Below are 17,978 nucleotides of genomic sequence, written 5' to 3'. Positions count from 1 at the left end.
CCTTCAAAATGTTCTTCCAGAAAGTGGTCACTTTTCTGTTCAGAGAGTTGTTGCTATTCCTTTCTTCAATCTCCTGTTGGGTTTGTAGGTGTTCAGAATGGTTTGATCCCTATCCAGCTGAATTCCTGAGAGGAGACGAAATCCAGGTCTCCTACTCCTCCATCTTGCTCCGCCCCTAAAGACACATCATTTGAAGAGCAAAAACTACATTCATTGAGTGCCTGCTCTGGGTTAGGAACCACACTAGGAAATTTCACTTCTGCTATTTCATTGAGTCCTTAGAATCACCCCCACGCGGCAGGGATGAATAGCTCTATTGTACAGCTAAGGAAACAGAGGCACAGAGAGGTCACATAATTAGCTCCAGTCCACACAGCTAATAGTAGCAGAACCGGGCTTAGAAGGGAGATCCTTCTGAGTCTGGAGTCCAGTCTCTTCTCCCGCATCACATGGAAAGAACTTACAGAGTAGCTGTGGGGACAAGCATCAGGACAGGAAACACCTGGAGGTTATAGGAGCAAGTACTCACTGCTGTGCTCAGCACCTCTGGGAGGTGAGCACTAAGACCAAACAGAAAGGGCAGAGTTGAGGAAGGAAGGCGGGCAGCCAGACACCTTACCCCATTCTCACCCCACCTGGTGCCTGCATGGGATCTAGCACATAGTAGGCTTTCCAAACAATCCAATAAATGCATGGACGCACGAATGAACTCACGGTCCACCCCACAGGCTGCTTCAAACCCTCCAGCACCAGCTGTCGCCGGCGCTGTGCTGGGGGCCTGGGGTTCCAGCCAGGGAAGAGCCCCGCACTGCCCACCAGCCCTGAGGTCTCCTGAATCCCCGCCAGCAGGGAGGGCCCTGCCAGCAAAGCAAAAAGCCAGGAGCAGAAAAGGTTTAAAATACAGAGAAAGCAGCTCCCACCAAACCCTTCATTTGCTTCACTTAAAAAATTACTTAGCCAGCCTCCTGCGGCTGCCCCGCCCCCTCCCTCCGTGCACCCGCCCGGCTCCGCGCGGCTCCTTCAGCTCATGAATATGTGGGAAATAAAACAGCGTCTGTTCAGCCCCTAATGACCAGGTTTATGAAGAGCTTGTTGTTTCTCAAAGAAATGAGACAGCAGTTGGTGTTGTGAGATATTAATGTGCTTTTTACAAAGCTAATGAAACCTCCTTTAAACTACTTAATACCTGCAAGCTGAAATTTCCAGTCTGAGGGCAGATTCCTAGAGGCAGACCTGCGGCAGCCCAAGGCACAGCCCTTGGCCTTTCTGTCTCGGCTTGCCCTGCAGTCATTTGGCTTTGGGGTCGGCGGGGCACTGCTGCCCTTTGGGGCGGGGGTCCGGTAGAGATTTCATGATTGTTGGGCCCCTTGGCCGAATAATCCTTTATAGTTCATGGTGGGAGAGTCCCCCCTACATCCTCAACCTCTAATAGCTCAAAGCCAACGCCTTTCAGGGGAGTGGGCGGTGAGAAGCCCTCTCTTCCATTCAACCTGGGCCACAAGCCCCTGGGGACCTGACCCCTGGCCCCTCTCCAGCCATCTCCCACCCTCAGCCTTGCCCAGGGAGCCTCTACGTGGGACCCATCTTGTAAATCTCCAGTCCCACTCGGAATCACGTATCTGCACCAGCCAGCCCCTCACGCGGGTTGCCCTTCATGCCCTGGTATGCTGGCAAATATTTAACAACTGGCTGTCTGAGCAGGGAAAGGGGACCTCGATTTAGAGTATGTGCCAATTCTCACGGTGCATCCTCCCACCGTGGCTGGTGTCCAGCTGCTTATGTGAGTTAGGAAGAGACGCTCACAAGCAGATCCCGGGAGTTGGTGCAAGCCTGCTCCAGCACACCTTGGCCTTCTGGCTTCCTTGTACCCCAGCTCTGCTCTGGGGGACCTTCCCTGAGCCCCTGAGATAGTTTGTCCCCTCTTGTGTGCCCAGCACTTCCTGCCTTCGCTTTTGCTGATCGCTTTCCTAGAAATCTCTTCTCACCCCCAACTACTTCCTCATCATGCCCCGAGACACACATGCACACACCTAGACATGCACCCCTCCTGTGTGCTCCCCGACACGCTCTGCTTTGGCACAGCACATATCCCGCTACACCACAGCACCTGCCATCCACCTCCCACCACAAACTGCAAGTTCCTTGGGGACAGAAGGTATATTTTTTCCTGTGTCCTCAGCAGGTTGCAGAGAGCATGGCATATAGTCAGTGCCACACAAATGTTAGCTGAACAACTCTGCTCCCATAAGGCCCTGCGCATTCTCTAAGATAGTATCATTACATTCTAGTAAATTCTGTGCTGTCTGTCTTTCCCCCCTCCACCCCGGACTGTGAGCCCCCGAAGGACAGGGATCAGGTTAGATTTCCCTCCACCCACCCCAATGCCAGGCACTTGGGCAGCCCTTAGTCCCTACGTGGGGGGAGAAAGCCTGCCTAAGGATGAAGCCAACTGAGAGGAAAACCAGAGATGGAGAGGGATACCAGATTTTTGAGCACCTAGATCCATCTGTGCCTGAAGCCATATCAGCCCCTGGGCTTGATGACCACCAACCAGAAAGAAATACAGCAGAACTCTAGGCTGGCATCAGGAAAGCAAGATTACACACTCTTCACTGACTGTTGGGATGTCCCACAGATGTTCTGCCAAATTTAAACTCCGGCAAAAGTGACTGAATGCCGCTGTACCACCTCCCCTTCATGAACCTTGGCACCACTTTATTCGGACTGAGTCCATGGCCACAGAGCTCCAAGGGCTCCTGGAGACCCCTTATGCCTCCAGCCCATCCTCACCACCTCACTGCCACCATCAGCCTCAGGGACTATGGGACCAATCCCATCATGACCCTGGCTTACCTCACTACCAGTCATGTGTCCTTCAGGGCTCGGCTCACCTCCCAATCTGACCCAATCGCCAACTCCCCCAGCCTTCCAAATCCTTGCCTGGGCTCCCCAGCATTTTGTCCAGATGTCAGCAAACTCCCCATGTTCCTAACCTCTTTTCTGCTCGCTCTGATAGAAACCTGGCTGTCCCTTGAGGACACTACCCCCTTGCGATCCTTCACAGGGGGTGTTTTATCGCCCACACCCCTGAGGAAGTAGGACCCTCCCTGCTCCTCGCTGCCTCTTCCCTAAAGCCCTGCCTCTCTGAAACTCACCCAGCCTTCTCTTCCCTGTTTCCTGCCCATTCTCAATGTGGGCATCCCCCTCATTCTTGGAGGAGTGAAGAAGCATTGGCCTGCCTCATTCTCCAAGGCCACCGTGCAGCCCTCTTGGATTTCACAATCGGGCAGACAGCACCTCCGGTACCTGGCCTTGCCCACCTTGCTCAGCCAGCACATATCAGTCCTGCCTCGCCGGCCGTTAACTGCTGAAATCCCGCGTACCAATCAGCCGCACAAAGTGCAGGAAGAGGGCTGCGTAGGGGTGGCTCCTGGCTGTGGCAGACAGGGCAGGGAGGGGCCAGGACTGAGGCCCCATCTCCTCTGTGCCCCAGGCCCTGCAGCTCTCTGAGCTGTGGGCCCAGCCCAGGCACATCTGCCTCCGCGGGGCGGGGCCGGGGCCCCAGAAGCACAGAACCTTACACAGCTAGAGTGGCTGGGCCAGGCTGGGCGCACACCACCACCCAGGACAGAACTACCTCTGAGGTACCCGCTTTTCTCCTCCCCACCGCCCACTCCACCATCCCCAGGAGCATCCTTCCCCACCTCCAGCATTGCCCAGGATGGAGGGCTACCTTCTGGGAGAAGAGTATGGCACGGGACAGTGTAGGAGAGAATTCTGTACTCACTGAGATGAAACAAGTCTTACTCTAACAGAGAAGTGTTGCAAGCTTCTGGTATGGTTCCCTGTGTCAAACCATGGTCCAGACAGGGCCATCATTCAGCTTGAAAGGGCCTCACACAAATAGTTTCTAAAAACCAACCAATGATTTGGGGTTTATCAGAATAATGTGACGAATCCTTTGCATATCAACTTTAACTTGGTAAGTGGTTTCCTAATACATACTTGATTGCATGTAGAAAGTAAAAGTGAACGTTTAGTTTTTGTCTTCTGTGTTGATTGGGACGACCTTTCCGGTTGCTAGATACTTTGAATGTCATCCCTACCTCCATCCGACCTGAGCCAACCCAGTTCATGGTCTTATCCTTGACCCTGACATGACCAATCACCACACCCGTCAACAATCTCAATCCTTAGCACCCGCTTTCTGACTCCCATGCCCCAGCCTTCCAGCTCACTCCCATGAGCCCCCCGCTCTGACATTCCTTGACTCCCCACTCTAGGCTTCCAATGCATTGACCCCACCACCTCTCCACTGCCCCCTTCCCCAGCTTAGAGTCTGACCCATCTTCATAATCACTGCCTCCCCTACCCCTGCTCTCGTGCTCATCACACAGACCCCCACCCTGGTTAAAGGCAACCCTCCAGCCAGACTCAGCCACACCCTAAATGTAGCCGGAGAAAACCACGGAATCTCAAAGGGACCTTCAAGGCCCAGACACACATGCTTCATGTCTCCGGCCTGGTCCATTCTCTCTCCCCATCTCATGGAGAAAAATCTCACTCCCTCTATTCTCAAATCTCCAACCCTGCTTCCCCTTCCTCGTGCTCCGGTCATGATCCTGCTTCCCATCCCATCAAAAAAATGGAAACAACCAGAAGAGAAGTATCAGGGCTCCCACCATGTCTACCCATCCCCTGCACCTGCACCCACAAGGGACCCCGTCCCTCCTGCTGCAGCAGACACACCACCATATGAAGCCACGCTTGCACTTGTGTCCTGGACCTCATCCCCCCTCACGTTGCTCCTGCACTGCTCCCTCCTCTCTCAGGTCATCACGTCTTCCCTCTCTACTAGAACAGTCGCACCACCATCACTCACCTTAACATCTCCCCCCCAACACAGAATGGACAGCAAAGCAGCAGGTACCCCACTAGCACAGTGCAGGGGGGCAGGGGGAGGCTGAGGGAAGGAGACAACGAAGGATGTGGTGGGGGCTTGGGCAGCCAGACCAGCACGTGCAAAGGTCCTGTGGTAGGAGGGAGCATGCATGAAGGACGGCTGAGATGGCCTGTGCGCGGACATAGGGAGGTAGACGGGAAATAAGACCAGGCAGAGGTCAGGGTCAGGCCTCTTAAAGATGCTGAGCTTTCCCTAGAGCCCTGGGAAGCTGTTGAGTGTTTCCAGCTAGAGGCGGCTTGACCAGATTGGCATTTTCAAAGGATGTCTATGATTACTCTGTAGGGAGGGATAAAGGGGGGTGCAAAATGACCAGTGGGGAGGCCACGGCAGTCATGCAGGGAAGCCAGGACGGTGGCCTGGCCATGGGTGATGCTGCCAACGGCGAGAAACTGACCGTTTTGAGAGCTCCCAAGAGCTAGTGCAGACAGGACGGATGTCGTGAGGGATGGAGCCTACAGAGAGGAGGAGGAGAGGTCGGCAGTGACAGGTGGGCTCAGGCTTGCACAGGCAGCGACGGACAGACATTCCCTGAGCTGGTCGGTGCCTCCAGAAGGCCACAGGCTGGAGGGAGAAAGATCCCGAGTTCAGGTTTGGACCTGCTGAACGTACGGCGCCTTTAACACATCTACCAGGACATACCAGATAGACAGGGGATACCAGGTCTGGCCCTCACAGGAGAGACTGGGCCGCTGGTGACTTCACACAGCCTCCCCATAGCATCTCTTGAGCCCTTGCTCTGCGCCAGGCACCGCACTGGGAGCCCAGGGTCTGAGAAGGACTGGGCGCGGCTCGTGCAGAGGAGAGGTCAGGCTGCAAGGTATGCGTGCGGGCCGCCAGCACGAAGCGCGGGGCCCTTAGAAGAGAGACGTGGAGGCACCACTCACGAGCCCTTGGTCTGGGGTTGCGCACTGTCCCGGATTTGTGAGGAGCCTCGGGGCACGTCGGCACCGTGCTCTACACCTCACCGCCCACACGGAGCCCTTATAAAGATGCCCGGCACCGGGTTGGCACCGACAAAGTATTTGTCAGATTGAATTGAGAGAAAATGAAAGTACTTCGCAAATACACTGATTTGTCATTTGAACAATAGGGAAGATATTTTAGCCTCTTAGCAGCGGAAACGAAGACTTCTCAGGAGAGAAGGGCGGGTGGTGGGACGAGGGGAGAAGTCCTAGAGGGACCCCTGTGAATTCTCCAGGGCAGGGCGGAGAGGTGGGGTGGGTGAGCAAGAAGAGGAAGCGCCCAGAACACTTAGACAGGAAGCAAGCCCCAGGGGAGCATTTCCAGTGAATCGTTGTGCTCCCGAGACCCCACCAAGCTTCAGTGATGTTACCAGAAGTCCCCATAAGCTCTGGAGAATGGTTTTTCTTGCAGAAGTCAGGAAAGGGGGAGAATCTGGTGCAGAGACAGCGAATGGGGGGTCAACCACCTTCTCTGTAACATATAAGAGCTAGAAATGTCTAAAACGCCTATCTTTATGTACGTACACCTGTATCCTATATAACCAGGTGTATACGACATGTAAGAATGCCTTAAAATTCCTAAATAATATCTATAGGACACAAGAAAACCTACTGGAGGCTCAACACTCTATAGGAAAATAAATTGCTAACACATACTGAGGACTGTATTAATTAGGTTATTAGCTCCTGTCACAGAAAAATCCCAAATGTCAGTGGCTGAATATAGTCAGCGTCTAATTCTCCCTCACAAGGATGCCCCCAAGCACTTTTCCCGACGTGCCAGCCACGGGCAGCCCAGCCACGGGAGCTGCCACGTCTCCCAGCTCGGGGTGGGTTATTTGCGCATTCAGAGAAAGTTCAACGACATGGGCTATAGCTGGGCTGGTGCCGGGGGTAAACGGTGTGTGAAACACACGGAAGTTTCTGCTGTCACGAAGCCGAGCCGCTCACAAGCTCTATTCCACGCATCGGTCCTTAAGGAGATCACATTCACTAGTTGGCTCATTCACTTAGTGGTCGCTGGCTGGGGCGGCGGTGGGGGGCGGTGGCCTGGGCGGCGGTGGGGGGTGGTGGTGGGGCGATGGGGGGGGGCGATGGCTGTGACGTTGGGTTTTCACCTGAGCCGCTGTTCACCTTCTCAGCCATCGCCCCAGGAAAGATTTAGAGTCAACGGGCCTCCATTTGAGCCCTGCTTCCATCATTTCCTGGCCATGAGTACTTACTCGGATCAAGTAGCCTCCCTGAGCCCCAGTTTCTTCCTCGGTATAATGGAGGAGATAATACCCCCCTCACAGGCCTGTGGTAGAGCCAAATTCATGAGCCTGGCAGAGGGCCCAAGCCCCAGGGGGGGCTCAACCTCTTCCCTGCCCCCAGCCCGGGAGCATTTCAGCACAGCTGGGGGCTGGGCGCAGTGCATTCCAGGCACAGCAGAGGGGTAGGCGCTTTTGCAAGCTCATTTAAGGGCCGTGGGAACGTTTGTCAGCATCCACGTGGGGTCTGCCTTCTTTGCAGAGCGATCTGCTCTCTGCCAGGCAAAATGCGAGATGACTCCCAGCCGAGCCGGGGCACAGAGGCGGACGGACTGACCCGTTCATCAGCCTCCTCCTCGGGCGGCAGTCCCCAGCCCCGAGCCAAACCTCTGCTGCCCGCCAAGCTTCAGCTAATCTTCTGAAGCCTCAGTGCAGGGATGGAAGGCTGGGTTTTGAAGTCTTAGGCCTTAGATCCTCTCGGCGGCACCGCAGGTGTGTGTGTTTTGATTCACCAGGCAGATGTCCAAACAGACAAAGCGATACCTTCCTTCAGGGGCCAGGGAGAGGGCTGAGCCAGCTTCAGAAGAACAAGAAATCAGCAAGAGGCCGGTGGGTGCTGAGCCCCTGGAAACTCTGATGTTTCAAGTGTCCTTTCTCCTCTTGTTTTCCAGGGAACTTCAAAGGTCTCTGCAAGCAAATCGATCACTTCCCAGAGGATGCAGATTACGAAGCTGACACAGCAGAATACTTCCTCCGTGAGTGCATGCAATTTTTTCTCCCTTCTGGGGGTGGGTCCTATCCATCCAACCTCTGGAGCACCAAAGGCCAGGACTATCTAGAGATCCCTGTCTCAGCAGAGGGCAGGAAAAAGCTGAGCCTCCCTCCTTCCCTCCTGTCCGGAGGCCAAACCTTCATGCATGCTGTTCCCTCTGCCTACAACCCTCTTCCCTCCCCTTTGTCTGATAAACCACTACCCATCCTCCAGGTCGCAGGCTGAAACATCACCTCCTACAGGAAGTCCTCCGTGCCCCTGCATGGGTTCCCAGGGCACAGCACCTTTATCATGCTGTGGGGTCCTTGTCTATTTGTGTAAACATCTCCCTGGCGGTCTTGGGACCCTCCCTTATCCTGTCCACTTCCCAGCCCAGTGCCCTGCGCATAGTAAGTGCTCAGTAAATAGTTCTTGAATAACTGAATGAAGAAATTCATCAGGCAGTGTCAGACTGGAACTTCTCCTGAGACAATACGTGAGATTTATTTTTCTTCCCCCACGATCAAGTCAAGGTTAAATCCTGAAGTAATAGTTGTGACCTTAAATCCATCTGAGGCATATTATCAGAGAAAGCATTTTGAGTCCCAAAGAAAATTTCTCAAGAATCAACAAAAACTAACAAGGTAAAATGCTCCCTGAGAAAGGGATTTCCAGGAGAGGGGCTGAGGGTCCTCGATGCCTGGGACAGCAAAGCCACCTGAGCAGAAGTGGTTGAAAGCTCTGCTCCGGGCTCTCAGGAGGCTCTTCCAGAAGAGGTTTGCTCTCTTCCCAGGAGCATGCCCACCTGCTGCCCCCAGTGCCCTTCCCAGCTGCTCAGAGGCCGCTAATGCCTCCCTTCCCATCCCCCACAGCAGAATGGCTAGCATCACCCTCCGTTCACTTTTATGGAAAGTGTAGGAGGCATTTCATCACATGGATCACCCTGTCTCTTTCAATAACTACTCCTCACATCAAAGCCAACTCCCGGGTCAGCCTGGAATCAACCTGGTTTCATTGAAAAGCGCACGGAACATGAAGTCAGCCAGGCAGCGAGGAGGGGAAAGGGAACACGATGTAATTTACAGATTTCTTTTTAAAGGGAGAAAAGTATCTTACAATGCTCATCATTTCCTTTTATGAATTCCCGAAAGACACTGCTCTTAAATGGAATTCCTAAAAGACGGTTTGATCGTCCTCCCCCACTTACCATGTTGGGGCTCTTGAAGGAGCGGGGGGTGGGGGTGGCATAAGGGCAGGCTGAGAAAATCGAGGGGAAAGAACGGCGTGCCATCTGTGGCCCCAGGCAGCTGGCCCTGGGAGACGGGCATGGCACAGATGCAGCCTGCTGGTGGAGGTAGAAGTGGGGGACCAAAGCTCAGCCTCACACCGGGAGCCCCACTGGTTGAACACAGTGAGGATGTAATACTTAATCAGCTAGCCGCCAAGGGATGGGCGTAGGAACTGTCTCCTTCATGGCTGTTCCTCGAACAGCTTCTGGAATAGAGTAGGTGCTCCATAAATGTTGTCTGTTAACTAAAGGACAGATATAGGATTCTTCAGTGGCTATTTCTACCTACTCTGTACCTCCATCTCCTCATTATTAAAGAGAGAAATGCTTAGAGTGTTTGGTTTATTTTGGTGTCCCTGGACAAAAGACTCGAACTGGCGGTGTTAACAGAGCAGGATTCCAAGGCTCTGATTTAAGCCTACTTAATCCAGCAGTATCTTTTTGATCATTTGTAACAAGAGTTGGCAAACTTTTTGTATAAAGGGCCAGACAGTAAATACATTAGGCTTTGTGGGTCGTACAGCCTCTCTCCCTACCCAAGGCCAAAACTTAACTTCATTTACACAAACAGGCAGCAGGCTGGATTTGGCATGGTTTGCTGACCCCTGATCTATAATATGCTAATCTTGGGCTAAACAACAAAGGTAATTTTTGAAAGTTGCAAGATGTGAGTTCCTATCATTCTCTAACAGATTCTAATCCTAATTAGATTCTCTCATTTTTATTAAGCCCTAACCTGGTTGGCTAGAGAAGCTGGAAGGCCGGGATCATTCTTCTAGAAGGATCCCGAGGCCCACTGAAGTGGGTGGAGCTAAGGCCCAGGGAGGTGGATGGAGCTTCTCCCAGAGGTGGGAGCACGTCTCCCGCAGGCAGGTGGGCGGGGCTGCCGCCGGTGGGCGGGGCTTGAGCCCGCTCCCATTTCGGGTCTGTTACACCCATCCTCACTGTGAGCCTGCCACGTGGGAGGGCAGGAGAGGGGATCACTGTCTAGAAACAGTCCCAGGAACGTAGCACGTATGCCATGACGCAGGCAGGGTTAGAAGAAAGCATGTGGTGCAGGGTGCCTGGCTCCTAACCCAAACCAGAGATCATTCCAGAAGGAATGAGACTTGGCCTCTAGAAGCATTCACTCATTCACTAACGAGACATTCACTAAGCTCTCACTCCGTGCAGGACACTGTTGTCTCAGTACCGGGGATCCAAGGGTGGAACAAACCAGGCTGGCCCCTCTGTGAACATGATATTCCAGGGAAGGGAGCAAGCGGGGAGCGGGAGCAGGAATAAGCCCCTCAGATGGTTTCAGAGCTGTGAGGGGGCGGGCGGAGGGCAGGGGGGTGTCACCTAGATGAGGGAGGACAGCTTCTCTAAATGAAGAAAAGGAAGGAGCTAAGAGGATTTGGGGGAACACATCCCTGAGAAGGGACTGGCAAGGGCAAAGGCCTTACGAAGGCAGGGCAGAGAAGGGGTGTTTGGGGGTCAGCCGAGAGGCCGGACTGGCTGAGTACAGGGCACGAATGGAGGGCATCCCACAGCATGAGGTCAGAGAGGTAGCTGAGGAGCCCAGTCACGTCGGGAAGAAATCGGATCTCATTCTAAGTGTGATGGGAACCACGAGCAGGGGACACTGATTTGGAAGGTCCGTTCTGGCTGCTGGCTGGGGAGGCGGGGAGGCCAGTCGGGGCTGTCACGGATATCCTGGACATCGTGATGAAAGGCTATGGCCGTTGGACCAGAGTGTTAGCTGTGGGGATGGCGAGAAGTGAGGGGCTGTTTGGGAGACAGGGCTGAGAGGAGTGGGGTGGCCAGGCCATTGGGGGTGGGCCCCCGGACAGGACCCTACTGGGTTTCCAAAGGACAGCAGAGAACTGTGAGGAGGGACAGGGTGGGGGCAGGTGACCTAAGGGGGTGGAAAGGGGCTCAGCAAAGAGAGACACTCTGGCTTTGACCGTTCACACCCAGCCTGCCTCAGACTCAGAGGGGCAGTGGGACAGGCAGGGTGGGCCCCAGAAAGACGGCTGGAGCTCCTGCTCTTACCAAGGTCAGGGATATAGTCTACCAGACCTTGCTCAACCAAAGGGCAGGATCTGCTGAGAGCCTGACACAGGGCCAGCACTGTTCTGGAATGGACAGAGGCCTGACCATGTGGAAGTGTGGGACGGTGGACCTCACCTGGCGGAGCCATAGCTCTCGAAAAACCCTCTGAGTGTCTTCTCCTCGGCTCTGTGGGGCTGAGCGTCCTGGTACTCAGGAGGCCAGAAAAGATCTGAGCCCCCCGGGGGCCATGGGTCCTTTTTGGCTGCAGACAAAATAAAGACCTGGACCTCCCAGCACCTGCAATCTACAATAAATGAAATGAACAAGTTAATTATATAGTCTGTTAAACTATGAGGAGTGATATGGAGAAAAATCCAGCAGGAAAGGGGGATAGGGAATTCCAGGGTGGGGATGGGGGTCAATAAAATCCTCCTTGTGAAGTTTGAGTAAAGGTCTGAAGGAGGTGAGAGGGAGCCATGTGGAAAGCCAAGAGGAGAATGTTCCAGGCAGAGGGAACAGCAAGTACAAAGGCCCTGAGACAGGAGCATGCCTGGAATGTTTGAGGAACAGGTCTGAGGCCAGAAAGACAAGAGTAGAGCGAGCAAGGGACAGCCAAGGAAGAGCCAATGCAGAGAGGCCCAGAGGCCCCTGCGGGTCATAGAAAGGGCTTGGGTATTGCAGAAAGCCATCAGAGGGTCTCACATTCTACAGGACCCTCTGGTTGCTACATTCGTAAGATACTGAAATAGGGCAAGGGCAGAAGCAGGCAGAACAGTTAGGAGCCTGCTGGCAATAATCTAGACAAGAGAAGGTGTCCTGAACCAAGGTAGAAGCAGTGAAGGAGATGGGAAGGGGTCAGAGCTGGAAAATATTCCCAAGGACCTGCAGATAGGATTTCCAGAAAGTCTGCATGTGGATTTCCCAGGGAAGAAAGGAGTCAGGGTTTGAGTCCAAGGCTGGGGTTAGGGAGAATGGGAAGCTCAGTGTCAGCCACCTTAAGTCAGAGAGGCCTATGGGACTCCCTGGGGAAATGCCCTGGAGTCTGGGACTCCCAGGACAGGTCCTGGCCCAAGACAGGAGTGTGCCAGTTGTCAGCAGGCAGATGATATCTAAAGCCACGAGACTTGATGAATGGACCAAGGCAGCAGTGCAGAGAAGAGGGGCAGGGTCTGAGCCCCAGGATGCCAAGGCTTAGAGGCCAGGAAGATGAGAAGGGCCCAGGAGAGGAGGCTGAGGAAGGTGGCAAGTAGGTGGCCTAGGTCACTCCTACCATCCTCATTCCACCAGCTGGACTGAGGATCTAGAGCTGAGAGGAAGGAGAGAGAATGCCAGAAGGACATGGCTGGACAGGAATGCAGAGCTCATCTCCTGGGCTGGCAAAGAAAGTGGGACTCACTTGCTCTCACACCATCAGGCCAATTTTTGGGCATCGTCCAGAGCCTCTTGAGGGGAGAAGGCAGGCACCCAATCAGTATCTGATGGAATGAATGATTGAATGAATGAATGCTCTTACCCCACCCTCACCCCCATAGGTATTTGAGGAGTTCCACGGCTTCTCCGGAACCACAGAATCCTGGGCCTCCTGACATCTCGGCCCCACGAAGGTGTGGCCAGTGTGGCCCTCACCCACCCATCACTAGCTTACGCAGGAACAAATGGTGACCAGACCTGTTTTCCCAGCAAGCTCTGGGGGGCCACCGATGTGTCTGCTCTGGTGTTTCCCCATCCTTATCCCTCCTTAGCAAAGCTTGAGCGCAGGTGAAGACAGAGGCAGTGATGACCCGGGTGCGACTTCCTTTGATTGCCAGTGTTCGTCCGTGTGTCTGTCTGTCTTTATGCACGAGGGGGTGAGTCTGCTGTGTTCTGTGTCATTTGGTGCCTGTGTGTCCATGCATCTGAGCGTCTGTCTGAACATGTAAGTGCATGGTTGCTTGTGTCTGTGGGTCCCTGCAGGGGGTGTGTGTGTGTGTGTATGTGTGTCCAGGAGATGGGAGTCGGTATTTCCCAGGGGCCACAGTGTGATTTGGAAACATCCGAAGCTGCCGCCCTTTCTCACTCACATCCATGCAACCAGAGCGAACGTTTCTGCAAACAGGGCCAACCCCCTGCAAGCTGCACATGGTGACACTCCCAGTTCGGAACTGGTTCATTTCTTTAAGTGCTGGTTGCACCCAGCAGGCTGACGTCACCACCTGGTCCTGACTCACAACCGGCCCTGGGATAAGCACCAGCCTAGGGAACCCCGGGCCCGTGAGAAACTGCACCAGTCCCTTCGGCCACAATGAGAACTAACATTTCCGGGCGCTCGGCGCAGACCAGGCGCTGTCGTAATTGCTTAAAATGTCTTGACTCATGACTCTCATCGCAGGCTGTGAGCTGGGTGTGCTCACGATCTCCCTACGGCAGGGGGACAACCGAGGCTCAGGAGGGCCGCCTCCCTCCCGACTTGGTGCCGCTGATCGGCAGCCCGGGGCACAACAGGGAATGGGACAGCCTCTGGCGCCTGCGCAGATGGCACTCCCCAAGCAAGCTCACAGAGCTTCCAGAAATCTTTTCCTACGTCATTCTATACAGCACACTTAACTACTTTAGGCGTTATCTGCGTTCCCCTTCACAACACCCTGGGAGGTAGGTCCTGTCGGTGTCCCCATTATACAGACGAGAAAGGGGAGGCACAGAGGCTACCCTTCCAGTGGGGGGGGGGGCTGGAGCCCCAAGGAGGCCACGTGTGGAGCCCAGACTCTTAACCACCACTCTTGACTCCTCTCTCTCCCCTCATCCGCCATCTTGCCATTCCTCTTCCTCCTTCCCTGAGGATGGTCTCCTCCAGGAACACCTCCTCCCTCCTCCTCCTTCCCCTGTGCTCCCTCCCCCTCTCCCCCCACTCTCTCACATTCATACACGCATGCTCACACAGACATCCGTGGTCCTGGCCACCCCATCCAGCACAGCGTGGAAGGGAGCGAGGGAGAGATGCCCAAGAGCTTAGAAGTTCCTCCTGAGCCACTCCTGGGCGATCTTGTCCTGGGCGATCCTGTCCTGTACGAATGGGCCAAATCCCAAGTGGGATAGCAAACATTAAGAGTTGAGCACCACGCCCAGGAAATCGGGAGCCCATCCTCCATACACCTGGTAACAGCAACCATTCTGATCGAAGGCCACAAGTGACACAGGGAATAGATAGGACGGTGCCCTGGCCTGGCTGAGTGGCCCCTGAGGGGAGGTCTGGGGCACACAGGACCATCAGAGACAGACAGCACGGGTCTTCCAGTTCCCTGAGCAAGGATTCTTTCTCCAGCCCAGCTCACGCTGCTTCCTCTCCCTGGAACACTCCACACCCTGTCTCTTTTCTGCCCTGTTGGCTTCTCCTTATCCATCAGATGCTAGCTCCAACATCATTCCCTCCGGGAAGCCCTCCTTGATCCCCACATGAGCTCAGAGGGGCAGGAGGCACAGGCCTGAGAGCCAGGGAGTGCAGTGGTCAGACACCCAGACCCTAGAGGCAGACCGCCTGGGTTCACAATCCAGCTTCTCCACTTCCTTGCTGGGTGGACTCAGAGAAATGGCTCAACCATTTTTAGCTGTGCCTCAGTTTTAGCTGCTGTCTGAGGGGGTAATTCCAATACTTACTTCGCAGAGTTGTAGGGAGAACTGATGAGTTAATATACGTACAGTGCTTAGAACAGTCCCAGCGTACACTAAACACTCAATGAACATTAGCCATCTACATGTGACATTAGCCCGTCACTTGGCTTCATAGTGCCATATGGATACCTTCCAACTCATAGCACTTTATCCTCGTTGATAATTATATGTTTATCTGTATTATTATCTGGTGACATACATCTCCTTCATGAGAACCTAAGCCCCATAAAAACATGGACCAGGCCTGTTTTTGAACCCCTAGCTCTCCTATGCCCAGCCTGGAACCTGTCACCGTGGCGGGCACTCAGTCCGTATTTACTCACTGAACTCACAGCTAATCAAAAGCAAAGCATCTCCCCACCCTGGACCCCGCGGCCTTTCCCCGGTATAGCATATTACATGCTCAGCCAGGAATGGCCAAACTGCAGCTCGTAGGCCAAATCTGGCCCACCAACTGTTTTTGCAAATAAAGTTTTATTGGAAAAGGACCACACTCATTTGTTTACATATTGCCTCAGGCTGTTTTCATGCTACAACAGCTAAGTTGGGTAGTTGCAATAGAGAACATATGCCTCGCAAAGCCAGAAATAGCTACTATCTGTCTTTTGACAGAAAAAGTTTGCCAATAACCAGCTTTAGGTATCTGTAATCTCCATGAAGCCAAGGCCACGGCCTCGTGGGGTTGGTCTGAGGTTTCAGTGGGTTTATCCACGTGCCAGGATGGGGCCTGGCACATAGGAAGAGCTCCATAAATGTTGGTACGTACTGCGTGGTTCCATATGCTTACTCGTAGGAGATCAATAAATATTTATTCATTGAATAAATCAGATACCTTCTGCTCCTCATGACAGATTTTAGCACTGAAACCACACTAGCTTCGGTGGGAATCAAGACAATTCATGGAAAAGTAGTATCTGGATGACATGCCGAGCAGCAGCAGGGCCTTACATTCCCGTAAGCTGGATGATAGGGTTCCTTTTCCCATTCTGCAGGATGCAGAAACAGACCCAGAGAGGTAAAGACCCTTGCCCTCGGCCACGCTGTGAAGGAGTGACAAAGCCAGGGTAAGAACTCAGGGGCACCCCCAAATCCCCACTCTACCTATGACACCACCCAGCCAGAACGACCTCCTTCGAGAAACTTCTCCAGTGTAGGAGCCCCTGCTTCAGCCTCCCTAGGCATGGTGCTGTTTACTGGCTGTCCCCTGTCACCTCCGTCCTGGGCAAACCTCTTCTGAGAGAGGCTAGTGTTTGGGTTGGCTCTGCTGGGCCGGAGAGGCTACTGTTTGTACCGCCCCTGGTTACCCCGCTCTAGAGCACATCATAAGCTGTATGGGACCGTCTAAAGTGGTCCCATTACTCTCTGGGGCTGCAACAGCAGACCTCTCTCTCCAGCCTCCTTCCATCTTGTCTTTGCATACGTGTCCGTGTGCGCACGCACACACACACGCACACACACACACACACACACACACGACTGCGCACACAGCATCCCAGCTCCCTCCACAGCTGGTGCTCCCTCTCTCTGCTGTCTGGAAGGCTAAGTTGGGATATCCGGGCGCTGCCGGCAGGCTGAGCCGACGCCATCAAGCCCCGGCTGCCTGGGAGGCATTTGCTCTGAGGGTGCAGGCTGGGTTTGCCAAATGTGGGCATACGGTGGGCAGGAAGCACCGCTTTCTTGGAGGGAAAAGACTGCAGAGCTTCCTCCCTGGCTCTGCTCCTCTGAGCCACAGCGGCTGCCCCTCTCGGAAGTCACACCAACCTGTCTTTCCCCCTTTTTGCTGTCACCCTCCATTCCCAGCTGGTCAGACATCACATCCCCACACGGAGAGGGCAGAAGCATGAGAAATCATCTAACGGTCCACCCCCACTTTTACACATGGGGAAACCAGAGGGGGCGAGATACCTGTCTCAGCCACACAGCACGTGAGTGGCACAGCTGGGACCCCAAACCCAGAACTCTGTACTCTGCAGCACCCTTCCAGGCTCCTTGGAAGCCCCATAGGGAGAGTACAGGGTGGTCCAAAAGTGGGGCTGATCTGAACTTGAATCCTGACTCATGAGCTGGGCTGTCTTGGGCAAGTTACTTTGCCTCTCTGAACTTCAGTTTTCTTGTCTATAAACTGGAGCTAAAAAACACAGCCCCCTGGGCTGTTATAAGGATTACATTAGAGAATGTATGTTAGGTACTCATTCATGACTCGACACAGAGTAGGTGCTTATCAAAGATTCTCTCTTCTCTCCTGAGTCTTCAATAAGCTTTCCTATCCCCAGGTGCTTACAAAGAAGAGGATTCAGGCAGCACTGAGTGTGCATGTCCAGGCATCATGTATGCATGTGTAGGGGTGTGGGGGCTGGGGGATTGGGCTGGGGACACAACAGTTGTCTTAAAATGGCTTGCACGGGGGGAATGTCCACTCAGATCTGGGGGGAGGCGGTCCGTCCCTGCTTACGGGAGAGGAGAGCCCGATTGCCCAGTAACCCAGCTGCTCCCCCTGCTTGCCTCATCCTCTGGCTCCTAGTTCAGGTTCACCCTTCTTCAAGTCCCCCTAAAATAATCCATTCACCCAACAGCCTCAGTAAGCTGTGTAGACTTCCTGAAGATCCAGGGGGAAGAGAGAGGAGAAGTTTTATATCACACATCACAGCCAACTGCCTAAAATCCTCTTGGAAAAATTCCTCAAGTTCTATACAGAAAAACTCCCTTCTCCACAGATTTCTGCGGCCACACTACCACTAGAAGGGATGGGGAGCGAGGGGAAACTCTACTCCTGGCGACTTCCTCTCCAAAATGCACATCCCCAGCCAACCAACCCCTCCGCCTCACCCCTGGCTGAGCCAAGGGGCCCTAAACTTCCTCAGAAGCCACTTAAACAACCCAGACATGTAAAGAAATCCTCCTTTCCCTCCCAGGAGCCTCCAGACGCTCTGCCTCCTACCTGGCCCACAGCTCCCAGGACAGGGACTCAAGCCCTGAGGTCACCACCGCCTTATTTGAATCTGGAGAGAAAGACTATTATACTCTCCAGAGACACTTTGTGGAGGACCCGGCACCTCTGGGTCCCCATCCGGACACTGCCCCCCCC

General features: G+C 54.0%; 1 protein-coding gene across 1 annotated transcript in view; it reads left to right on the top strand.

Moving 5' to 3' along the window:
* Positions 1–17,978, top strand: part of CACNG2 (calcium voltage-gated channel auxiliary subunit gamma 2) — a 113,094-nt gene that overhangs the window by 88,763 nt on the left and 6,353 nt on the right. The window contains exon 2 of the mRNA XM_081822406.1: positions 7,847–7,930. Within this exon, the coding sequence (XP_081678532.1) occupies positions 7,847–7,930 (84 nt within the window). The remainder of the gene's footprint in view (positions 1–7,846; positions 7,931–17,978) is intronic.

The sequence above is a fragment of the Leptonychotes weddellii genome, chromosome 5 (assembly GCF_054177405.1).
Source record: "Leptonychotes weddellii isolate Sample4059 chromosome 5, ASM5417740v2, whole genome shotgun sequence".
Lineage (NCBI taxonomy): Eukaryota > Metazoa > Chordata > Mammalia > Carnivora > Phocidae > Leptonychotes > Leptonychotes weddellii.
This window is presented reverse-complemented; position numbering and strand designations above follow the sequence as displayed.